Genomic DNA, 27,219 nt, shown 5'->3' with positions numbered 1-27,219 from the left:
TCACCCCCCCCCCAAACACACCTCCTTGACTCACCCCCCCCCCAATCACACCTCCTTGACTCACCCCCCCCCCCCCCACCAAACACACCTCCTTGACTCACCCCCCCCCCAATCACACCTCCTTGACTCACCCCCCCCCCCAAACACACCTCCTTGACTCACCCCCCCCCCAATCACACCTCCTTGACTCACCCCCCCCCCCCAAACACACCTCCTTGACTCACCCCCCCCCCAATCACACCTCCTTGACTCACCCCCCCCCCCCAAACACACCTCCTTGACTCACCCCCCAAGAAGTGCAATCCTCAAGTTCTCTTTGAAGGTTGGGTTGAGGACCAGACCCTGGAGTCCTCCGGAAGCTGCTGGGAATGCCACAGTCGGAGTCCCATCAGAATACTCACACAGTCATCGTGATCTCTGTGCAGGGAGGACACACTATTACAGACCAGGGTACTGCCCCGCACGCCTGCAAACCTCCCCCCACCCACCTCCCCGAAAATAAACCCTTCCTCCTTCCTCAACCCACTGCTGAACCAATGTTAGCGTGGTGACAGACAGACACTAGACTCTGCTAAAGCTACTGGGCTTTCTGCCCTCCCCAGTCTGCAACATGACTCAATCACCCAGCGGGGGGCAGTCAGCTCCACGGCCAGAGATCTCAGGACATGGGGGTAAAGGCTGAGGGAGTAAATCCTGACAAAAGTCAATCAGGAGCACAGTCCAATGGTGGTCTGACAGTGAACACTGTCACCTTTACAGCAACCAGGCCAGCCCCACAGGCAATGCACGAGATTTGTTTTTGGGCCCAGCACCGATTCTGCCAACTCAGGGACAGTGGGTCAGACACTGGTTCCCCCCCCGCACCGCCCTCCCTCTGGGACTGGGTGCGACAGTGGGTTAGACACTGTCCTTTCCCCCACCCCCCCTCCCTATGGGACTGGGTGGGACAGTGGGTTAGACACTGTCCTTCCCCCACTCCCTCTGGGACTGGGTGGGACAGTGGGTTAGACACTGTCCTTCCCCCCCCTCCCTCTGGGACTGGGTGGGACAGTGGGTCAGACACTGTCCTTCCCACCCCTCCCTCTGGGACTGGGTGGGACAGTGGGTCAGACACTGTCCTTTCCCCCCTCCCTCTGGGACTGGGTGGGACAGTGGGTCAGGCACTGTCCTTTCCCCCCCCCTCCCTCTGGGACTGGGTGGGACAGTGGGTCAGACACTGTCCTTTCCCCCCCCCCCCCTCCCTCTGGGACTGGGTGGGACAGTGGGTCAGACACTGTCCTTTCCCCCACCCCCTCCCTCTGGGACTGGGTGGGACAGTGGGTCAGACACTCCTTTCCCCCACCCCCACTCCCTCTGGGACTGGGTGGGACAGTGGGTCAGACACTGCCCTTTCCCCCCCTCCCTCTGGGACTGGGTGGGACAGTGGGTCAGACACTGTCCTTTCCCCCCCCTCCTCCCTCTGGGACTGGGTGGGACAGTGGGTCAGACACTGTCCTTTCCCCCCCTCCCTCTGGGGACTGGGTGGGACAGTGGGTCAGACACTGTCATTTTCCCCCCTCCCCCTGGGACTGGGTGAGACAGTGGGTCAGACACTGTCCTCCACCCCCCCCCCCTCCCTCTGGGTCTGGGACTGGGTGGGACAGTCACTGTCCTTCCTCCCCCCGCCCCCCCCAACTTCCATTTCACAAGTTTCACTCACACTCTGCCTTCCCCGATCGTGAGACAGAGCGACAGATCTACATCCGTGGGGTACACTATCGTCCAGTTTACAGTGACGGTCCGCAACGCGCGGTCACCCCTCCCCTCCCCACCCCCCGAAAAATTAATCAGAACTGGTCAAAGTGCTGGAAACATCGCCCTGGGGCTGCGTTGGGTTTGTGCGTGCTTCTGCCTGAGCACAGTCAGAAGGAAGAGGAACCTGGGTGTCACTGACACAAGGAATTGTGGGTAGTAGTAGTGGTGGTGGTGGGAGGTGGGGGGGGGGGGGGGGTGATGTTTGAACGGGCGAGGTGGAGGGCACAGCAAGGCAGGCAGCTCAGGCTGGAGCACAGAGTGGGGGGGGGGGGGCGTGGGTGGAGTACCGTTGCTTATCTTTCTTCACCCAGAAGGTAACAGCGGCCTGTGGCAAGGGTTGATCCAGGAACAGCAGCCTCATGACGTAATTCTGAGCCAGCACCGGCAGCTCCCTGAGAAAGGAGGAAGGAGGCGCGATCAGGTCAGCGGAGCGGCGCGACAAAAAACAAAAGGGCCCTCGCGTTCGTTCACACCGGCTGCCGGATACAGAGCACGCCCCCCCCCCCCCCCCCCAATCCACCAGCCAATCCGCGCGGATACCTGAGCCCAAAGCCATCCGAGTATCAGGCGTGTGCCATATCCGGGATGGGGGTGAGTTGAGGGAGGTGAGTGGCTGCTCCTGGTAAAAATCTCTCTGCCCACGTCCAATCTCACCACCCCCCCCACTCCCCCCACCCCCCCCACCACCGCTTTCTGGAGTTGGGGGTGCTGTACAGAAATTTGGCTTGGCGAGAATTATCTCATGACGGGAGTAAGTTGGCCGTCGATTCTTATCCAGGGACATAACCAGAGGGAGAGGAATGAGGGAATTCTGAAGACAAGGAATTTCGCGACGGCGTCAAACAGGCCACTCGGCCCGCTGAGTCAGCCCCCCCACCCCGCGAGGGACATCCCACGCAAACGCACCCTCCCCGCCCCGACACCGTCCCCCACAACCCTGCTTTTCCCCTGGCTAACCCACTTGACCTACACAATCCCTGGTCACGATGGGAAAATTTAGCACGGCCAATTCACCCGAACGTGCACATCCCTGAACACTTCAGGGGACAATTCAGCAGAGCCAATCCACCCAGACCTGCACATCTTTGTGACTGTGGGAGGAAACCGGAGCACCCGGAGGAAACCCACGCAGACACGGGGAGAACGTGCAAACTCCACACAGAGAGTCACCGCGAGGCTGGGATCGAACCCAGGTCCCTGGTGCTGAGGGGCAGTGATGCTAACTACTGAGCCACCCGATTAGGGATGGGGAGTAAACACTGACCCTCGCCAGCATCACCCACATCCCAGCAGAGTTACCTTTTCAAAAACAGTATGTGCAGTGAGACGTGAGACAGGGCACGAGGGGCACTCCCGGCCCAGGGGGGAGAGGGGCAAGAGGCCCCCTGTTTCCAGAGATGGCTCCTGCGTTTAGATGGAGCCACATCCCCCACTGTCTCAGAGTGAGATAAAGATGGCCGCCAGCTGACCCTCCCTCCTGGAGGGAGGGAGATAATCGCTCACCTGAAGACGGCCAGGCAGGTAGCCGGGTGGTTGTAGAGTTTGTCGAGGACGCTGGGACTCAGGCTCCTCATGTATTCGTGCAGATTCTTACACTTCAGCTTCTCCCGCTGCATTCTCTCTCTCTCTCAGAGTTGAGGTGCTGGAGGGGAGACAGGACGAACAGGTCAGCCAGGCAGAACCTTAGAATCCCTACAGCGTGGAAAGCTGCCACTCGGCCCATCGAATCCTGCACCGACCCACAGAAGGGCATCCCAACCAGAACCAACTCCACCCCCAACTCCCCTCTACTCTATCCCTGTAACCCTGCCTTTCCCGTGGCTAACCCACCCACACTGCACATCCCTGGACGCCAAGGGACAATTCAGCACGGCCTAACCTGCACACCTTTGGACTGTGGGAGGAAACCAGAGCACCCGGAGGAAACCCACGCAGACACTGGGAGAATGTGCAAATACCAGGCAGACAGTCGCCAGAGGCTGGGATCGAACCTGTGATCCTGGAGCTGTGAGGCAGCAGTGGTAACCACTGAGTCACCCTGAACTAGACACCATTCCTTCGCAGTATCTGATGATCACCGCTCTCTGCCCCTCTAAGGACAGCGAACCTCAAATTTTGGATTATTTGGAGAGAGAGAGAAAGAGAGAGAGTGAGAGAAAGAGACACAGAGACAGAGAGAGAGAGAGAGAGAGAGACTGAGGGACAAAAGAACAAGAGAACATAGGAAGGGGTTGCAAAGAAAGATCCCAGATGCGTTTGAAGGGAAGCAAGTCACATCCACGAATACGGAACTGAAGCAGACACTGACCAGACGGCTGGGGGGTGGGGGGAACCAACTGTAACAAAGCTGGGGCTTTAAAACGTTACTTTGTCTGATGTTTCAGAACAAATGTTATCCCCACTGTTACACAGTGACACACTGGTCCCCACCAGCACTGTCCCCCACTGTTAGTGACACACTGGTCCCCACCAGTACTGTCCCCCAGTGTTACACAGTGACAGACCTGTCCCCACCAGCACTGCAACACAGTGTTACACAGTGAGAGACCTGGACACACCAGCACTGTCCTTCAGTGTTACACAGTGACAGACCTGTCCCCACCAGTACTGTACCCCAGTGTTACACAGTGACACACTGGTCCCCACCAGTACTGTCCCCCAGTGTTACACAGTGACAGACCTGTCCCCACCAGCACTGCAACACAGTGTTACACAGTGAGGGACCTGGCCACACCAGCATTGTCCTTCAGTGTAACACAGTGGCAGACCTGTCCCCATCAGCACTGTACCGCAGTGTTACACAATGACAGACCTGTCCCCATCAGCACTGTACCCCAGTGTTACACAGTGACAGACCTGTCCCCACCAGCACTGCAACACAGTGTTACACAGTGATAGACCTGTCCCCACCACTGTTACACAGTGACAGACCTGTCCCCACCAGCACAGTAACCCAGTGTTACAGTGACAGACCTGTCCCCACCAGCACTGTCCCCCAGTGTTACACACTGACAGACCTGTCCCCACCAGCACTGTCCCCCAATGTTACACACTGACAGACCTGTCCCCACCAGCACTGTCCCCAATGTTACACACTGACAGACCTGTCCCCACCAGCACTGTAACCCAATGTTACACAGTGACAGACCTGTCCGGACCAGCACTGTAACCCAGTGTTACACTGAGACAGACCTGTCCCCACCAGCACTGCAACACAGTGTTACACAGTGACAGACCTGGCCACACCAGCACTGTACCCCAGTGTTACACAGTGACAGACCTGTCCCCACCAGCACTGTCCCCCAGTGTTACACAGTGACAGACCTGTCCCCACCAGCACTGTAACCCAGTGTTACACAGTGACAGACCTGTCCCCAACAGTACTGTCCTGCAGTGTTACACACTGACAGACCTGTCCCCACCACTGTTACACAGTGACAGACCTGTCCCCACCAGCACCGGAACCCAGTGTTACACAGTGACAGACCTGTCCCCACCAGCACTCTCCCCCCGTGTTACACAGAGACAGACCTGTCCCTACCAGCACTGTCCCCGTGTTACACAGTGACAGACCTGTCCCCACCAGCACTCTCACCCCGTGTTACACAGAGACAGACCTGTCCCTACCAGCACTGTCCCCCAGTGTTACACAGTGACAGACCTGTTCCCACCAGCACAGTAACCCAGTGTTACAATGACAGACCTGTCCCCACCAGCACTGTCCCCCAGTGTTACACACTGACAGACCTGTCCCCACCAGCACTGTCCCCCAATGTTACACACTGACAGACCTGTCCCCACCAGCACTGTCCCCGTGTTACACAGTGACAGACCTGTCCCCACCAGCACTGTAACCCAGTGTTACACTGAGACAGACCTGTCCCCACCAGCACTGCAACACAGTGTTACACAGTGACAGACCTGGCCACACCAGCACTGTACCCCAGTGTTACACAGTGACAGACCTGTCCCCACCACTGTTACACAGTGACAGACCTGTCCCCATCAGCACTATAACCCAGTGTTACACAGTGACAGGCCTGTCCCCACCAGCACTGTCCCCCAGTGTTATACAGTGACAGACCTGTCCCCACCAGCACTGTACCCCAGTGTTACACAGTGACAGACCTGTCCCCACCAGCACTGTAACCCAGTGTTACACAGTGACAGACCTGTCCCCAACAGTACTGTCCCGCAGTGTTACACACTGACAGACCTGTCCCCACCACTGTTACAGTGACAGACCTGTCCCCACCAGCACAGTAACCCAGTGTTACAGTGACAGACCTGTCCCCACCAGCACTGTAACCCAGTGTTACACAGTGACAGACCTGCCCCCACCAGCACTCTCCCCCCGTGTTACACAGAGACAGACCTGTCCCTACCAGCACTGTCCCCCAGTGTTACACACTGACAGACCTGTCCTCACCAGCACAGTCCCCGTGTTACACAGTGACAGACCTGTCCCCACCACTGTTACACAGTGACAGACCTGTCCCCACCAGCACTGTAACCCAGTGTTACACAGTAACAGACCTGTCCCCACCAGCACCGTAACCCAGTGTTACACAGTGACAGACCTGTCCCCACCAGCACCGTAACCCAGTGTTACACAGTGACAGACCTGTCCCCACCAGCACTCTCCCCCCGTGTTACACAGAGACAGACCTGTCCCTACCAGCACTGTCCCCGTGTTACACAGTGACAGACCTGTCCCCACCAGCACTGTAACCCAGTGTTACAGTGACAGACCTGTCCCCACCAGCACTGTCCCCCAATGTTACACACTGACAGACCTGTCCCCACCAGCACTGTCCCCAATGTTACACACTGACAGACCTGTCCCCACCAGCACTGTAACCCAATGTTACACAGTGACAGACCTGTCCGCACCAGCACTGTAACCCAGTGTTACACAGTGACAGGCCTGTCCCCACCAGCACAGTCCCCCAGTGTTATACAGTGACAGACCTGTCCCCACCAGCACTCTCCCCCCGTGTTACACAGAGACAGACCTGTCCCTACCAGCACTGTCCCCGTGTTACACAGTGACAGACCTGTCACCACCAGCACTGCAACACAGTGTTACACAGTGAGAGACCTGGCCACACCAGCACTGTACCCCAGTGTTACACAGTGACAGACCTGTCCCCACCACTGTTACACAGTGACAGACCTGTCCCCATCAGCACTGTAACCCAGTGTTACACAGTAACAGGCCTGTCCCCACCAGCACAGTCCCCCAGTGTTATACAGTGACAGACCTGTCCCCACCAGCACTGTCCCCCAGTGTTACACTGAGACAGACCTGTCCCCACCAGCACTGCAACACAGTATTACACAGTGACAGACCTGTCCCCATCAGCACTGTACCCCAGTGTTACACAGTGACAGACCTGTCCCCACCAGCACTGTAACCCAGTGTTACACAGTGACAGACCTGTCCCCAACAGTACTGTCCCGCAGTGTTACACAGTGACAGACCTGTCCCCACCACTGTTACACAGTGACAGACCTGTCCCCACCAGCACAGTAACCCAGTGTTACAGTGACAGACCTGTCCCCACCAGTACTGTCCCCCAGAGTTACACACTGACAGACCTGTCCCCACCAGCACTGTCCCCCAATGTTACACACTGACAGACCTGTCCCCACCAGCACTGTCCCCAATGTTACACACTGACAGACCTGTCCCCACCAGCACTGTAACCCAATGTTACACAGTGACAGACCTGTCCCCATCAGCACTGTAACCCAGTGTTACACAGTGACAGACCTGTCCCCAACAGTACTGTCCCGCAGTGTTACACACTGACAGACCTGTCCCCACCAGCACTGCAACACAGTGTTACACAGTGACAGACCTGTCCCCACCAGCACTGTAACCCAGTGTTACACAGTGACAGACCTGTCCCCAACAGTACTGTCCCGCAGTGTTACACACTGACAGACCTGTCCCCACCACTGTTACACAGTGACAGACCTGTCCCCATCAGCACTGTAACCCAGTGTTACACAGTGACAGACCTGTCCCCACCAGCACTGTAACCCAGTGTTACACAGTGACAGACCTGTCCCCACCAGCACTCTCCCCCAGTGTTACACAGTGACAGACCTGTCCCCATCAGCACTGTACCCCAGTGTTACACAGTGACAGACCTGTCCCCAACAGTACTGTCCCGCAGTGTTACACACTGACAGACCTGTCCCCACCACTGTTACACAGTGACAGACCTGTCCCCACCAGCACTGTAACCCAGTGTTACACACTGACAGACCTGTCCTCACCAGCACAGTCCCCGTGTTACACAGTGACAGACCTGTCCCCACCAGCACAGTAACCCAGTGTTACACTGTGACAGACCTGTCCCCACCAGCACTGTCCCCCAGTGTTACACACTGACAGACCTGTCCCCACCAGCACTGTCCCCCAATGTTACACACTGACAGACCTGTCCCCACCAGCACTGTCCCCAATGTTACACACTGACAGACCTGCCCCCACCAGCACTCTCCCCCCGTGTTACACAGAGACAGACCTGTCCCTACCAGCACTGTCCCCCAGTGTTACACACTGACAGACCTGTCCTCACCAGCACAGTCCCCGTGTTACACAGTGACAGACCTGTCCCCACCACTGTTACACAGTGACAGACCTGTCCCCACCAGCACTGTAACCCAGTGTTACACAGTGACAGACCTGTCCCCACCAGCACCGTAACCCAGTGTTACACAGTGACAGACCTGTCCCCACCAGCACCGTAACCCAGTGTTACAGTGACAGACCTGTCCCCACCAGCACTGTCCCCCCGTGTTACACAGAGACAGACCTGTCCCTACCAGCACTGTCCCCGTGTTACACAGTGACAGACCTGTCCCCACCAGCACTGTAACCCAGTGTTACAGTGACAAAACTGTCCCCACCAGCACTGTCCCCCAATGTTACACACTGACAGACCTGTCCCCACCAGCACTGTCCCCAATGTTACACACTGACAGACCTGTCCCCACCAGCACTGTAACCCAATGTTACACAGTGACAGACCTGTCCGCACCAGCACTGTCCCCCAGTGTTACACAGTGACAGACCTGTCCCCACCAGCACTGTAACCCAGTGTTACACAGTGACAGGCCTGTCCCCACCAGCACAGTCCCCCAGTGTTATACAGTGACAGACCTGTCCCCACCAGCACTCTCCCCCCGTGTTACACAGAGACAGACCTGTCCCTACCAGCACTGTCCCCGTGTTACACAGTGACAGACCTGTCACCACCAGCACTGCAACACAGTGTTACACAGTGAGAGACCTGGCCACACCAGCACTGTACCCCAGTGTTACACAGTGACAGACCTGTCCCCACCACTGTTACACAGTGACAGACCTGTCCCCATCAGCACTGTAACCCAGTGTTACACAGTAACAGGCCTGTCCCCACCAGCACAGTCCCCCAGTGTTATACAGTGACAGACCTGTCCCCACCAGCACTGTCCCCCAGTGTTACACTGAGACAGACCTGTCCCCACCAGCACTGCAACACAGTATTACACAGTGACAGACCTGTCCCCATCAGCACTGTACCCCAGTGTTACACAGTGACAGACCTGTCCCCACCAGCACTGTAACCCAGTGTTACACAGTGACAGACCTGTCGCCACAAGTACTGTCCCGCAGTGTTACACACTGACAGACCTGTCCCCACCACTGTTACACAGTGACAGACCTGTCCCCATCAGCACTGTCCCGCAGTGTTACACACTGACAGACCTGTCCCCACCAGCACTGTACCCCAGTGTTACACACTGACAGACCTGTCCCCACCAGCACTGTAACCCAGTGTTACACAGTGACAGACCTGTCCCCACCAGCACTGTAACCCAGTGTTACACAGCGACAGACCTGTCCCCACCAGCACCGTAACCCAGTGTTACACAGTGACAGACCTGTCCCCACCAGCACTCTCCCCCCGTGTTACACAGAGACAGACCTGTCCCTACCAGCACTGTCCCGGTGTTACACAGTGACAGACCTGTCCCCACCAGCACTGTACCCCAGTGTTACACAGTGACAGACCTGTCGCCAAAAGTACTGTCCCGCAGTGTTACACACTGACAGACCTGTCCCCACCACTGTTACACAGTGACAGACCTGTTCCCACCAGCACAGTAACCCAGTGTTACAGTGACAGACCTGTCCCCACCAGCACTGTCCCCCAATGTTACACACTGACAGACCTGTCCCCACCAGCACTGTCCCCAATGTTACACACTGACAGACCTGTCCCCACCAGCACTGTAACCCAATGTTACACAGTGACAGACCTGTCCGCACCAGCACTGTAACCCAGTGTTACACAGTGACAGGCCTGTCCCCACCAGCACAGTCCCCCAGTGTTATACAGTGACAGACCTGTCCCCACCAGCACTCTCCCCCCGTGTTACACAGAGACAGACCTGTCCCTACCAGCACTGTCCCCGTGTTACACAGTGACAGACCTGTCACCACCAGCACTGCAACACAGTGTTACACAGTGAGAGACCTGGCCACACCAGCACTGTACCCCAGTGTTACACAGTGACAGACCTGTCCCCACCACTGTTACACAGTGACAGACCTATCCCCATCAGCACTGTAACCCAGTGTTATACAGTGACAGGCCTGTCCCCACCAGCACTGTCCCCCAGTGTTACACTGAGACAGACCTGTCCCCACCAGCACTGCAACACAGTATTACACAGTGACAGACCTGTCCCCATCAGCACTGTACCCCAGTGTTACACAGTGACAGACCTGTCCCCACCAGCACTGTAACCCAGTGTTACACAGTGACAGACCTGTCGCCAAAAGTACTGTCCCGCAGTGTTACACACTGACAGACCTGTCCCCACCACTGTTACACAGTGACAGACCTGTCCCCATCAGCACTGTACCCCAGTGTTACACAGTGACAGACCTGTCCCCAACAGTACTGTCCCGCAGTGTTACACACTGACAGACCTGTCCCGACCAGCACTGCAACACAGTGTTACACAGTGACAGACCTGTCCCCACCAGCACTGTAACCCAGTGTTACACAGTGACAGACCTGTCCCCAACAGTACTGTCCCGCACTGTTACACACTGACAGACCTGTCCCCACCACTGTTACACAGTGACAGACCTGTCCCCATCAGCACTGTAACCCAGTGTTACACAGTGACAGACCTGTCCCCACCAGCACTGTAACCCAGTGTTACACAGTGACAGACCTGTCCCCACCAGCACTCTCCCCCAGTGTTACACAGTGACAGACCTGTCCCCATCAGCACTGTACCCCAGTGTTACACAGTGACAGACCTGTCCCCAACAGTACTGTCCCGCAGTGTTACACACTGACAGACCTGTCCCCACCACTGTTACACAGTGACAGACCTGTCCCCACCAGCACTGTAACCCAGTGTTACACACTGACAGACCTGTCCTCACCAGCACAGTCCCCGTGTTACACAGTGACAGACCTGTCCCCACCAGCACAGTAACCCAGTGTTACACTGTGACAGACCTGTCCCCACCAGCACGGTCCCCCAGTGTTACACACTGACAGACCTGTCCCCACCAGCACTGTCCCCCAATGTTACACACTGACAGACCTGTCCCCACCAGCACTGTCCCCAATGTTACACACTGACAGACCTGTCCCCATCAGCACTGTACCCCAGTGTTACACAGTGACAGACCTGTCCCCATCAGCACTGTACCCCAGTGTTACACAGTGACAGACCTGTCCCCAACAGTACTGTCCCGCAGTGTTACACACTGACAGACCTGTCCCCACCACTGTTACACAGTGACAGACCTGTCCCCACCAGCACAGTAACCCAGTGTTACAGTGACAGACCTATCCCCACCAGCACTGTCCCCCAATGTTACAGTGACAGACCTGTCCCCACCAGCACTGTCCCCAATGTTACACACTGACAGACCTGTCCCCACCAGCACTGTAACCCAATGTTACACAGTGACAGACCTGTCCGCACCAGCACTGTAACCCAGTGTTACACAGTGACAGACCTGTCCCCAACAGTACTGTCCCGCAGTGTTACACACTGACAGACCTGTCCCCACCACTGTTACACACTGACAGACCTGTCCCCACCAGCACTGTCCCGCAGTGTTACACAGTGAGAGACCTGTCCCCATCAGCACTGTACCCCAGTGTTACACACTGACAGACCTGTCCCCACCAGCACTGTAACCCAATGTTACACAGTGACAGACCTGTCCGCACCAGCACTGTAACCCAGTGTTACACAGTGACAGGCCTGTCTCCAACAGTACTGTCCCGCAGTGTTACACACTGACAGACCTGTCCCCACCACTGTTACACAGTGACAGACCTGTCCCCATCAGCACTGTACCCCAGTGTTACACAGTGACAGACCTGTCCCCAACAGTACTGTCCCGCAGTGTTACACACTGACAGACCTGTCCCCACCAGCACTGCAACACAGTGTTACACAGTGACAGACCTGTCCCCACCAGCACTGTAACCCAGTGTTACACAGTGACAGACCTGTCCCCACCAGCACTCTCCCCCAGTGTTACACAGTGACAGACCTGTCCCCACCAGCACTGTAACCCAGTGTTACACAGTGACAGACCTGTCCCCAACAGCACTCTTCCCCCAGTGTTACACAGTGACAGACCTGTCCCCACCAGCACTGTAACCCAGTGTTACACAGTGACAGGCCTGTCTCCAACAGTACTGTCCCGCAGTGTTACACACTGACAGACCTGTCCCCACCACTGTTACACAGTGACAGACCTGTCCCCATCAGCACTGTACCCCAGTGTTACACAGTGACAGACCTGTCCCCAACAGTACTGTCCCGCAGTGTTACACACTGACAGACCTGGCCCCACCAGCACTGCAACACAGTGTTACACAGTGACAGACCTGTCCCCACCAGCACTGTCCCCCAGTGTTACACTGAGACAGACCTGTCCGCACCAGCACTGTAACCCAGTGTTACACAGTGACAGACCTGTCCCCACCAGCACTGTAACCCAGTGTTACACAGTGACAGACCTGTCCCCAACAGCACTCTCCCCCAGTGTTACACAGTGACAGACCTGTCCCCACCAGCACTGTAACCCAGTGTTACACAGTGACAGACCTGTCCCCACCAGCACTGTAACCCAGTGTTACTCAGTGACAGACCTGTCCCCACCAGCACTGTAACCCAGTGTTACACAGTGACAGACCTGTCCCCAACAGTACTGTCCCCCAGTGTTACACACTGACAGACCTGTCCCCACCACTGTTACACAGTGACAGACCTGTCCCCACCAGCAATGTCCCCCAGTGTTACACACTGACAGACCTGTCCTCACCAGCACAGTCCCCGTGTTACACAGTGACAGACCTGTCCCCACCAGCACAGTAACCCAGTGTTACACTGTGACAGACCTGTCCCCACCAGCACTGTCCCCCAGTGTTACACACTGACAGACCTGTCCCCACCAGCACTGTCCCCCAATGTTACACACTGACAGACCTGTCCCCACCAGCACTGTCCCCAATGTTACACACTGACAGACCTGTCCCCATCAGCACTGTACCCCAGTGTTACACAGTGACAGACCTGTCCCCACCAGCACTCTCCCCCAGTGTTACACAGTGACAGACCTGTCCCCACCAGCACAGTAACCCAGTGTTACACACTGACATACCTGTCCCCAACAGTACTGTCCCCCAGTGTTACACACTGACAGACCTGTCCCCAACAGTATTGTACCCCACTGTTACACAGTGACAGACCTGTCCCCACCAGCACTGTAACCCAATGTTACACAGTGACAGACCTGTCCGCACCAGCACTGTAACCCAGTGTTACACAGTGACAGGCCTGTCTCCAACAGTACTGTCCCGCAGAGTTACACACTGACAGACCTGTCCCCACCAGCACTGCAACACAGTGTTACACAGTGACAGACCTGTCCCCACCAGCACTGTCCCCCAGTGTTACACTGAGACAGACCTGTCCCCACCAGCACTGTAACCCAGTGTTACACAGTGACAGACCTGTCCCCAACAGTACTGTCCCGCAGTGTTACACACTGACAGACCTGTCCCCACCACTGTTACACAGTGACAGACCTGTCCCCACCAGCACTGTAACCCAGTGTTACACAGTGACAGACCTGTCCCCACCAGCACTGTCCCCCAGTGTTACACAGTGACAGACCTGTCCCCACCACTGTTACACAGTGACAGACCTGTCCCCACCAGCACTGTCCCCCAGTGTTACACACTGACAGACTTGTCCTCACCAGCACAGTCCCCGTGTTACACAGTGACAGACCTGTCCCCACCACTGTTACACTGTGACAGACCTGTCCCCACCAGCACTGTCCCCCAGTGTTACACACTGACAGACCTGTCCCCACCAGCACTGTCCCCCAATGTTACACACTGACAGACCTGTCCCCACCAGCACTGTCCCCAATGTTACACACTGACAGACCTGTCCCCATCAGCACTGTAACCCAGTGTTACACAGTGACAGACCTGTCCCCAACAGTACTGTCCCGCAGTGTTACACACTGACAGACCTGTCCCCACCAGCACTGTCCCCCAATGTTACACACTGACAGACCTGTCCCCACCAGCACTGTCCCCAATGTTACACACTGACAGACCTGTCCCCATCAGCACTGTACCCCAGTGTTACACAGTGACAGACCTGTCCCCAACAGTACTGTCCCGCAGTGTTACACACTGACAGACCTGTCCCCACCACTGTTACACAGTGACAGACCTGTCCCCACCAGCACAGTAACCCAGTGTTACAGTGACAGACCTGTCCCCACCAGCACTGTCCCCCAATGTTACACAGTGACAGACCTGTCCCCACCAGCACTGTCCCCAATGTTACACACTGACAGACCTGTCCCCACCAGCACTGTAACCCAATGTTACACAGTGACAGACCTGTCCGCACCAGCACTGTAACCCAGTGTTACACAGTGACAGGCCTGTCCCCATCAGCACTGTACCCCAGTGTTACACAGTGACAGACCTGTCCCCACCAGCACTGTCCCCAATGTTACACACTGACAGACCTGTCCCCACCAGCACAGTAACCCAGTGTTACAGTGACAGACCTGTCCCCACCAGCACTGTCCCCCAGTGGTACACACTGACAGACCTGTCCGCACCAGCACTGTAACCCAGTGTTACACAGTGACAGGCCTGTCCCCATCAGCACTGTACCCCAGTGTTACACACTGACAGACCTGTCCCCAACAGTACTGTCCCGCAGTGTTACACACTGACAGACCTGTCCCCACCACTGTTACACAGTGACAGACCTGTCCCCACCAGCACTGTCCCCCAGTGTTACACAGTGACAGACCTGTCCCCACCAGCACAGTAACCCAGTGTTACACTGTGACAGACCTGTCCCCACCAGCACTGTCCCCCAGTGTTACACACTGACAGACCTGTCCCCACCAGCACTGTCCCCCAATGTTACACACTGACAGACCTGTCCCCACCAGCACTGTAACCCAATGTTACACAGTGACAGGCCTGTCCCCACCAGCACAGTCCCCCAGTGTTATACAGTGACAGACCTGTCCCCACCAGCACTGTCCCCCAGTGTTACACTGAGACAGACCTGTCCCCACCAGCACTGTAACCCAGTGTTACACAGTGACAGACCTGTCCCCACCAGCACTGCAACACAGTGTTACACAGTGAGAGACCTGGCCACACCAGCACTGTACCCCAGTGTTACACAGTGACAGACCTGTCCCCACCACTGTTACACAGTGACAGACCTGTCCCCATCAGCACTGTAACCCAGTGTTACACAGTGACAGGCCTGTCCCCACCAGCACTGTAACCCAGTGTTACACAGTGACAGGCCTGTCCCCACCAGCACAGTCCCCCAGTGTTATACAGTGACAGACCTGTCCCCACCAGCACTGTCCCCCAGTGTTACACTGAGACAGACCTGTCCCCACCAGCACTGCAACACAGTGTTACACAGTGACAGACCTGTCCCCATCAGCACTGTACCCCAGTGTTACACAGTGACAGACCTGTCCCCACCAGCACTGTAACCCAGTGTTACACAGTGACAGACCTGTCCCCAACAGTACTGTCCCGCATTGTAACACACTGACAGACCTGTCCCCACCACGGTTACACAGTGACAGACCTGTCCCCATCAGCACTGTACCCCAGTGTTACACAGTGACAGACCTGTCCCCACCACTGTTACACAGTGACAGACCTGTCCCCACCAGCACTGTCCCCCAGTGTTACACACTGACAGACCTGTCCTCACCAGCACAGTCCCCGTGTTACACAGTGACAGACCTGTCCCCACCAGCACTGTCCCCAATGTTACACACTGACAGACCTGTCCCCATCAGCACTGTAACCCAGTGTTACACAGTGACAGACCTGTCCCCAACAGTACTGTCCCGCAGTGTTACACACTGACAGACCTGTCCCCACCAGCACTGTCCCCCAATGTTACACACTGACAGACCTGTCCCCACCAGCACTGTCCCCAATGTTACACACTGACAGACCTGTCCCCATCAGCACTGTACCCCAGTGTTACACAGTGACAGACCTGTCCCCAACAGTACTGTCCCGCAGTGTTACACACTGACAGACCTGTCCCCACCACTGTTACACAGTGACAGACCTGTCCCCACCAGCACAGTAACCCAGTGTTACAGTGACAGACCTGTCCCCACCAGCACTGTCCCCCAATGTTACACAGTGACAGACCTGTCCCCACCAGCACTGTCCCCAATGTTACACACTGACAGACCTGTCCCCACCAGCACTGTAACCCAATGTTACACAGTGACAGACCTGTCCGCACCAGCACTGTAACCCAGTGTTACACAGTGACAGGCCTGTCCCCATCAGCACTGCACCCCAGTGTTACACAGTGACAGACCTGTCCCCACCAGCACTGTCCCCAATGTTACACACTGACAGACCTGTCCCCACCAGCACAGTAACCCAGTGTTACAGTGACAGACCTGTCCCCACCAGCACTGTCCCCCAGTGGTACACACTGACAGACCTGTCCCCACCAGCACTGTCCCCCAATGTTACACAGTGACAGACCTGTCCCCACCAGCACTGTCCCCAATGTTACACACTGACAGACCTGTCCCCACCAGCACTGTAACCCAATGTTACACAGTGACAGACCTGTCCGCACCAACACTGTAACCCAGTGTTACACAGTGACAGGCCTGTCCCCATCAGCACTGTACCCCAGTGTTACACAGTGACAGACCTGTCCCCACCACTGTTACACAGTGACAGACCTGTCCCCACCAGCACTGTCCCCCAGTGTTACACACTGACAGACCTGTCCTCACCAGCACAGTCCCCGTGTTACACAGTGACAGACCTGTCCCCACCACTGTTACACTGTGACAGACCTGTCCCCACCAGCACTGTCCCCCAGTGTTACACACTGACAGACCTGTCCCCACCAGCACTGTCCCCCAATGTTACACACTGACAGACCTGTCCCCACCAGCACTGTCCCCAATGTTACACACTGACAGACCTGTCCCCATCAGCACTGTACCCCAGTGTTACACAGTGACAGACCTGTCCCCAACAGTACTGTCCCGCAGTGTTACACACTGACAGACCTGTCCCCACCACTGTTACACAGTGACAGACCTGTCCCCACCAGCACTGTCCCCCAGTGTTACACAGTGACAGACCTGTCCCCACCAGCACAGTAACCCAGTGTTACACTGTGACAGACCTGTCCCCACCAGCACTGTCCCCCAGTGTTACACACTGACAGACCTGTCCCCACCAGCACTGTCCCCCAATGTTACACACTGACAGACCTGTCCCCACCAGCACTGTAACCCAATGTTACACAGTGACAGGCCTGTCCCCACCAGCACAGTCCCCCAGTGTTATACAGTGACAGACCTGTCCCCACCAGCACTGTCCCCCAATGTTACACAGTGACAGACCTGTCCCCACCAGCACTGTCCCCAATGTTACACACTGACAGACCTGTCCCCACCAGCACTGTAACCCAATGTTACACAGTGACAGACCTGTCCGCACCAGCACTGTAACCCAGTGTTACACAGTGACAGGCCTGTCCCCATCAGCACTGTACCCCAGTGTTACACAGTGACAGACCTGTCCCCACCAGCACTGTCCCCAATGTTACACACTGACAGACCTGTCCCCACCAGCACAGTAACCCAGTGTTACAGTGACAGACCTGTCCCCACCAGCACTGTCCCCCAGTGGTACACACTGACAGACCTGTCCCCACCAGCACTGTCCCCCAATGTTACACAGTGACAGACCTGTCCCCACCAGCACTGTCCCCAATGTTACACACTGACAGACCTGTCCCCACCAGCACTGTAACCCAATGTTACACAGTGACAGACCTGTCCGCACCAGCACTGTAACCCAGTGTTACACAGTGACAGGCCTGTCCCCATCAGCACTGTACCCCAGTGTTACACACTGACAGACCTGTCCCCAACAGTACTGTCCCGCAGTGTTACACACTGACAGACCTGTCCCCACCACTGTTACACAGTGACAGACCTGTCCCCACCAGCACTGTCCCCCAGTGTTACACAGTGACAGACCTGTCCCCACCAGCACAGTAACCCAGTGTTACACTGTGACAGACCTGTCCCCACCAGCACTGTCCCCCAGTGTTACACACTGACAGACCTGTCCCCACCAGCACTGTCCCCCAATGTTACACACTGACAGACCTGTCCCCACCAGCACTGTAACCCAATGTTACACAGTGACAGGCCTGTCCCCACCAGCACAGTCCCCCAGTGTTATACAGTGACAGACCTGTCCCCACCAGCACTGTCCCCCAGTGTTACACTGAGACAGACCTGTCCCCACCAGCACTGTAACCCAGTGTTACACAGTGACAGACCTGTCCCCACCAGCACTGCAACACAGTGTTACACAGTGAGAGACCTGGCCACACCAGCACTGTACCCCAGTGTTACACAGTGACAGACCTGTCCCCACCACTGTTACACAGTGACAGACCTGTCCCCATCAGCACTGTAACCCAGTGTTACACAGTGACAGGCCTGTCCCCACCAGCACTGTAACCCAGTGTTACACAGTGACAGGCCTGTCCCCACCAGCACAGTCCCCCAGTGTTATACAGTGACAGACCTGTCCCCACCAGCACTGTCCCCCAGTGTTACACTGAGACAGACCTGTCCCCACCAGCACTGCAACACAGTGTTACACAGTGACAGACCTGTCCCCATCAGCACTGTACCCCAGTGTTACACAGTGACAGACCTGTCCCCACCAGCACTGTAACCCAGTGTTACACAGTGACAGACCTGTCCCCAACAGTACTGTCCCGCAGTGTTACACACTGACAGACCTGTCCCCACCACGGTTACACAGTGACAGACCTGTCCCCATCAGCACTGTCCCCCAGTGGTACACACTGACAGACCTGTCCCCAACAGTACTGTCCCGCAGTGTTACACACTGACAGACCTGTCCCCACCAGCACTGTCCCCAATGTTACACACTGACAGACCTGTCCCCATCAGCACTGTAACCCAGTGTTACACAGTGACAGACCTGTCCCCAACAGTACTGTCCCGCAGTGTTACACACTGACAGACCTGTCCCCACCAGCACTGTCCCCCAATGTTACACACTGACAGACCTGTCCCCACCAGCACTGTCCCCAATGTTACACACTGACAGACCTGTCCCCATCAGCACTGTACCCCAGTGTTACACAGTGACAGACCTGTCCCCAACAGTACTGTCCCGCAGTGTTACACACTGACAGACCTGTCCCCACCACTGTTACACAGTGACAGACCTGTCCCCACCAGCACAGTAACCCAGTGTTACAGTGACAGACCTGTCCCCACCAGCACTGTCCCCCAATGTTACACAGTGACAGACCGGTCCCCACCAGCACTGTCCCCCATGTTACACACTGACAGACCTGTCCCCACCAGCACTGTAACCCAATGTTACAGTGACAGACCTGTCCGCACCAGCACTGTAACCCAGTGTTACACAGTGACAGACCTGTCCCCACCAGCACTGTCCCCAATGTTACACACTGACAGACCTGTCCCCACCAGCACAGTAACCCAGTGTTACAGTGACAGACCTGTCCCCACCAGCACTGTCCCCCAGTGGTACACACTGACAGACCTGTCCCCACCAGCACTGTCCCCCAATGTTACACAGTGACAGACCTGTCCCCACCAGCACTGTCCCCAATGTTACACACTGACAGACCTGTCCCCACCAGCACTGTAACCCAATGTTACACAGTGACAGACCTGTCCGCACCAACACTGTAACCCAGTGTTACACAGTGACAGGCCTGTCCCCATCAGCACTGTACCCCAGTGTTACACAGTGACAGACCTGTCCCCAACAGTACTGTCCCGCAGTGTTACACACTGACAGACCTGTCCCCACCACTGTTACACAGTGACAGACCTGTCCCCACCAGCACAGTAACCCAGTGTTACACAGTGACAGACCTGTCCCCAACAGTACTGTCCTGCAGTGTTACACACTGACAGACCTGTCCCCAACAGTACTGTCCCGCAGTGTTACACACTGACAGACCTGTCCCCACCACTGTTACACAGTGACAGACCTGTCCCCACCAGCACTGTCCCCCAGTGTTACACAGTGACAGACCTGTCCCCACCAGCACAGTAACCCAGTGTTACACTGTGACAGACCTGTCCCCACCAGCACTGTCCCCCAGTGTTACACACTGACAGACCTGTCCCCACCAGCACTGTCCCCCAATGTTACACACTGACAGACCTGTCCCCACCAGCACTGTAACCCAATGTTACACAGTGACAGGCCTGTCCCCACCAGCACAGTCCCCCAGTGTTATACAGTGACAGACCTGTCCCCACCAGCACTGTCCCCCAGTGTTACACTGAGACAGACCTGTCCCCACCAGCACTGTAACCCAGTGTTACACAGTGACAGACCTGTCCCCACCAGCACTGCAACACAGTGTTACACAGTGAGAGACCTGGCCACACCAGCACTGTACCCCAGTGTTACACAGTGACAGACCTGTCCCCACCACTGTTACACAGTGACAGACCTGTCCCCATCAGCACTGTAACCCAGTGTTACACAGTGACAGGCCTGTCCCCACCAGCACTGTAACCCAGTGTTACACAGTGACAGGCCTGTCCCCACCAGCACAGTCCCCCAGTGTTATACAGTGACAGACCTGTCCCCACCAGCACTGTCCCCCAGTGTTACACTGAGACAGACCTGTCCCCACCAGCACTGCAACACAGTGTTACACAGTGACAGACCTGTCCCCATCAGCACTGTACCCCAGTGTTACACAGTGACAGACCTGTCCCCACCAGCACTGTAACCCAGTGTTACACAGTGACAGACCTGTCCCCAACAGTACTGTCCCGCAGTGTTACACACTGACAGACCTGTCCCCACCACGGTTACACACTGACAGACCTGTCCCCACCAGCACTGTAACCCAGTGTTACACAGTGACAGACCTGTCCCCACCAGCACTGTAACCCAGTGTTACACAGTGACAGACCTGTCCCCACCAGCACTGTAACCCAGTGTTACACAGAGACAGACCTGTCCCTACCAGCACTGTCCCCCAGTGTTACACAGTGACAGACCTGTCCCGATCAGCACTGTACCCCAGTGTTACACAGTGACAGACCTGTCCCCATCAGCACTGTACCCCAGTGTTACACAGTGACAGACCTGTCCCCAACAGTACTGTCCCGCAGTGTTACACACTGACAGACCTGTCCCCACCAGCACTGTCCCCCAGTGTTACAGTGACAGACCTGTCCCCACCAGCACTGTCCCCCAGTGTTACACAGTGACAGACCTGTCCCCACCAGCACCGTAACCCAATGTTACACAGTGACAGACCTGTCCCCACCAGCACAGTCCCCCAGTGTTCCACAGTGACAGACCTGTCCGCACCAGCACTGTAACCCAGTGTTACACAGTGACAGACCTGTCCCCACCAGCACTCTCCCCCAGTGTTACACAGTGACAGACCTGTCCCCATCAGCACTGTAACCCAGTGTTACACAGTGACAGACCTGTCCCCAACAGTACTGTCCCGCAGTGTTACACACTGACAGACCTGTCTCTACCACTGTTACAGTGACAGACCTGTCCCCACCAGCACTGTCCCCCAGTGTTACACAGTGACAGACGTGTCTCCACCAGCACTGTAACCCAGTGTTACACAGTGAAAGACCTGTTCCCACCAGCACTGTAACCCAGTGTTACACAGTGACAGACCTGTCCGCACCAGCACTGTATCCCAGTGTTACACAGTGACAGATCTGTCCCCACTAGCACTGTCCCCCAGTGTTCCACAGCGACAGACCTGTCCCCAACAGCACTGTCCCGCAGTGTTACACAGTGACAGACCTGTCCCTACCAGCACTGTCGCCCAGTGTTACACACTGACAGACCTGTCCCCACCAGCACTGTAACCCAGTGTTACACAGTGACAGACCTGTCCCCACCAGCACTGTCCCCCAGTGTTACACAGTGACAGACCTGTCCCCACCAGCACTGTCCCCCAGTGTTACACAGTGACAGACCTGTCCCCACCAGCACTGTCCCCCAGTGTTACACAGTGACAGACCTGTCCCCACCAGCACTGTCCCCCAGTGTTACACAGTGACAGACCTGTCCCCACCAGCACTGTAACCCAGTGTTACACAGGGACAGACCGGTCCCCACCAGCACTGTAAGCCAGTGTTACAGTGACACACCTGTCCCCACCAGCACTGTAAGCCAGTGTTACACAATGAAAAACCGGTCCCCACCAGCACCGTAACCCAGTGTTACACTGAGACAGACCTGTCTCCACCAGCACCGTAACCCAGTGTTCCACAGCGACAGACCTGTCCCCACCAGCACTGTAACCCAGTGTTACACAGTGACAGACCTGTCCCCACCAGCACTGTAACCCAGTGTTACACAGTGACAGACCTATCCCCACCAGCACTGTAACCCAGTGTTACACAGTGACAGACCTGTCCTCATCAGCACTGTCCCCCAGTGTGACACAGTGACAGACCTGTCCCCACCAGCAGTGTCTTGTAGTGAGGGACCAGTACACAGGAGCATGCTGCCGTACGTATCTCCAATTTGTTTTCACCCCGTGGTAGCTGTTTGCGTTGATGGTATCTGGATGTTTTACTGCCGGGTACTTTTCAGAATTTGAATTGAAAATCTTCACGGCCCCTTTGCTGCAGTGTTGTGGAACTTTACACAGCATACTGTCATTAAGAAAAGGCATTGGACGTTAGAGATAAGCCGTGTCTCTGACACACAGTTTTCAAAGACAGCCTTGTTGTGCCTGTTTGATGGTCTCTCTCTCGTTCCGTGCCTCAATGGAATAAAGCCCAATTTACCCCAGAGTGCATTTGCTGATAGCATTCCACCACACACCGACAAAACTGCAATTCCAACTGATTCACTGAACGGTTACAGTGTACAAAGCGACTGTTCGGCCCGTCACATTCACGTTGACAGTTGTGCTCTGCTTGCTCGCTAACCCACTGTGGTTACTGGCACCGGCAACTCGTCTGTTGTAAAACTCTGCGCCTCCTTTTGTAACCCTTCCTTAGCCAACCCCCTCACCCAGGGCTCTGTCACCCCCTTTGACAGGATCAGCCCCAACAGGATGACTGCACACCTACAACACGGGGTCCGAAATAAAAGGAGAACAAAAAAAATCCAGATGCCGGAGGAACCCAGCAGCTGGTGTGTGGCCAATTAACAACATCCTCAGACTGACACTGATCTCGAAACTTTCCCTCTGCGTCTCTCTCTCTCTGTCTGTCTCACGCTGCACTGATTTGTAAAGCCAGCAGCATATTCACAATTCACCGGTAACACCGTGAGCCAAAATATCGTGTTCCCTGACCAACCACAGCAGAACAGTTCTGGACTGGCATTTTAGGAATTGTGGGTCCAAAGGTGTGGTGCTGGAAAAGCACTGCCCATCAGGCAGCATCCAAGGAACAGGAGAGTCGACGTTTCAGCCCTTCATTATCCTGCGTTTTTAAAGCACCACACGTTTTTGACTCTGATCGCCAGCGTCTGCAGTCCTCACTTCCTCCTAGTTTTAGGAAAGGTGCCCACAATCGTATACTGATGGCTACCCTGGCCCACAGCTGTGAGGAGTCTCACCTTTGGGTGGGAACATCGCGGGGTTGGCACCTACTCCCAGGGCCCAAGAACCAGACGCGCAAAGCTGACTCACTGGCCCAGCTCCGAGGGACGGTGCCACCTTTCAGATGGGATGTTAAACCGACAGCGACCACCTCACCCCACCCCCCCCCTCAGGTGATTGCCTGGTTGTCATTTCACTCAGGGAATCATAGAATCACAGAATCCATGCAGTATGGAAACAGGCCATTTGGCCCAACACCACACCATGGACCCATTCCCCACCCTATTGCTCTACCTCTGACTAATGTACCTAACCTACACATCCCTGAATGCTATGGGGCAATTGAGCATGGCCAATCCACCCTAACATCTTTGGACTGTGGGAGGAAACAGGGTGGCACGGTGGCACAGTGGTTAGCACTGCTGCCTCACAGCGCCAGAGACCCGGGTTCAATTCCCGCCTCAGGCGACTGACTGTGTGGAGTTTGCACATTCTCCCCCCTGTCTGTGTGGGTTTCCTCCGGGTGCTCCGGTTTCCTCCCACAGTCCAAAGATGTGCAGGTCAGGTGAATTGGCCCATGCTAAATTGCCCGTAGTGTTAGGTAAGGGGTAGATGTAGGGGTATGGGTGGGTTGCGCTTCGGCGGGGCGGTGTGGACTTGTTTCCACACTGTAATTAATCTAATCTAAAAAAAACTGGAGCACCCTGAGGAAACCCACGCAGACACGGGGAGAATGTGCAAACTCCACACAGACAGTCACCTGAGGGTGAAATCGAACCCAGGTCTCTGGCGCCATGATGCAGCAGTCCTAACCACTGTGCCACCCTGGTAAGGGTGGTCCCTCCAGAACCCTGTGCCAACACACAGTGATTTAAAAGGGACCTAAGGGGCTGCTATTTCACACAGAGGGTGGTACGTGTATGGAATGAGCTGCCAGAGGAAGTGGTGGAGGCTGGTACAATTGCAATATCGAAAAGGCATCTGGATGGGTATATGAATAGGAAGGGTTTGGAGGGATATGGGCCGGGTGCTGGCAGGTGGGACTAGACTAATTTAGGATATGTGGTCGGCATGGACAGGTTGGACTGAAGGGTCTGTTTCCATGCTGCACATAAGACCAGAAGGCATAGGAATGGAAGTAAAGCCATTCGGTCCATCGAGTCCACTCCGCCATTCAATCATGGCTGATGGGCATTTCAACATGACTCTACTCCAACCTATCTAATCTTTCCTCACCACCCCCAGCCCAGGAAGCATCCTGGTAAATCTATTCTGCACCTTCTCTCCTCTCTCTCTCAAACTCTCTCAAACTCTCTCAAACTCTCTCAAACTCTATTTGCCACTGCTTTGCCCACCCAGTCAATCTTTGTGTGATCTGCAAACCTCTTGAACATAGCCCCACGTTTAATTCCAAGTCATTGAAGTACACCACCAATGCCAAGGAACCCAGCACCAAGCCTAGCAGAACCCCATTGGAAACTGACTTCCAGCCACAGAAACATCCCTCGATGGTCACCCTTCGCTTCCTGCTGCTCAGCCAATTCTGGATCCGATGGGTCACCTTACCTTCAATCCCCTCAGCTTTTACTTTCTTGACCAGTCTGCTATCAGGGGCCTTATTCTTGCTGAAGCCCACGTACAGCACAAATGCACCACCTTCCCAATGCTCCTGGTCACCTCCTCATCTCATTTGTTAAGCGCAACATTCCCTCAGCAAATCCGTGCAGACTATCCCTGATTGATCCCCATGCCTCCGATCTGTCATTCAGAATTCTTTCTTACATTTTCCCCACCATCCTGCAGCTAAACTGACTGGCCTGTAATTTCCTGATCCGACCCTTTTGTTGGATCAACCAGGTTTCTAGATATCTTTCACCTCAACTCTGACCAGAGAGGGCATAAGTTTAGGATGAGAGGGGCACGATATAAAAGGGACCTAAGGGGCAACATTTTCACACAGTGGGTGGTGTGTGTATGGAATGAGCTGCCAGAGGAAGTGGTGGAGGTTTGTACAATTACAAGATCTAAAAGGCATTTGGATGGGTATATGAATAGGAAGGGTTTGGAGGGATATGGGCCAGGTGCTGGCAGGTGGGACTAGATTGTGTTGGGATATTTGGTCGGCATGGACGGGTTGGACCGAAGGGTCTGTTTCCGTGCCGCAGGTCTCTACGACTCCTGGAGAGGCCTCACCAATGTCCTGTACAGCCTCAGCATGACGTCCCAACTCCTGTGCTCAAAGGACCGAGTGAGGGTGCCTATCGCCACCTTCATCACCCTGTCTGCATGTGATGCAAACCTCAAAGAATGATGCACCAGAACAACCACCCTACCCCCCACTCTCCCCTCTCCCCCCCCTACTCTCCCCTCCTCCCCTCTCCCCCTTCCCCCACCCACTCCCCACTCCCTCCTCCCCTCCCCTCCTCCCCCCACCCACTCCCACCTCCCTCCTCCCCCCACCCCCACTCCCCACTCCCTCCTCCCCTCTCCCCCTTCCCCCACCCACTCCCCACTCCCCTCCTCCCCCCACCCACTCCCTCCCTCCTCCCCCCACCCACTCCCTCCCCCCCCCACCCACTCCCTCCCTCCTCCCCCCACCCACTCCCCCCTCCCTCCCTCCCTCCTCCCCCCACCCACTCCCCCCTCCCTCCCTCCCTCCTCCCCCCACCCACTCCCCCCTCCCTCCCTCCCTCCTCCCCCCACCCACTCCCCCCTCCCTCCCTCCTCCCCCCACCCACTCCCCCCTCCCTCCCTCCTCCCCCCACCCCCTCCCTCCTCCCTCCCTCCACCCCCTCCCTCCTCCCTCCACCCCCTCCCTCCTCCCCCTACCCACTCCCCCCTCCCCCCACCCACTCCCCCCTCCCCCCACCCACTCCCTCCTCCCTCCTCCCCCCACCCACTCCCTCCTCCCCCCACTCCCCACTCCCCACTCCCTCCTCCCACTCCCTCCTCCCTCCTCCCACTCCCTACTCCCTCCCCAGGACTCTGTGCTCTGCAGCACCATCCCTTTGTTATGCTTAGTGTTTGCAAAACGCCTTGTTTGTCCACCCCATGAGTGGTAAGAGTCCATTAATCATCAGCACTGATAAAATGCAAAAAGGTTACCCCCCACCTGTGTGTCCCCTGCACAGGGGGCAGCTCTGCCTCTCACGTTGTCACTCAAAG

General features: G+C 56.1%; 1 protein-coding gene across 1 annotated transcript; it reads right to left on the bottom strand.

Annotated features, from left to right (window-relative positions):
* Window positions 1-292: 292 nt before the first annotated feature.
* On the bottom strand, window positions 293-27,219 carry gtf2h4 (general transcription factor IIH, polypeptide 4). The gene is made up of 4 exons (XM_072549691.1): window positions 27,167-27,219; window positions 3,298-3,436; window positions 2,082-2,186; window positions 293-417 (listed from the first exon to the last, which is right to left on the bottom strand). Exons 2-4 carry the CDS (start codon window positions 3,408-3,410, stop codon window positions 306-308), a joined length of 330 nt encoding a protein of 109 aa, XP_072405792.1. The 5' UTR covers window positions 3,411-3,436; window positions 27,167-27,219; the 3' UTR covers window positions 293-305.

This window comes from Chiloscyllium punctatum, chromosome 30, assembly GCF_047496795.1.
Source record: "Chiloscyllium punctatum isolate Juve2018m chromosome 30, sChiPun1.3, whole genome shotgun sequence".
Classification (NCBI taxonomy): domain Eukaryota; kingdom Metazoa; phylum Chordata; class Chondrichthyes; order Orectolobiformes; family Hemiscylliidae; genus Chiloscyllium; species Chiloscyllium punctatum.
This window is presented reverse-complemented; position numbering and strand designations above follow the sequence as displayed.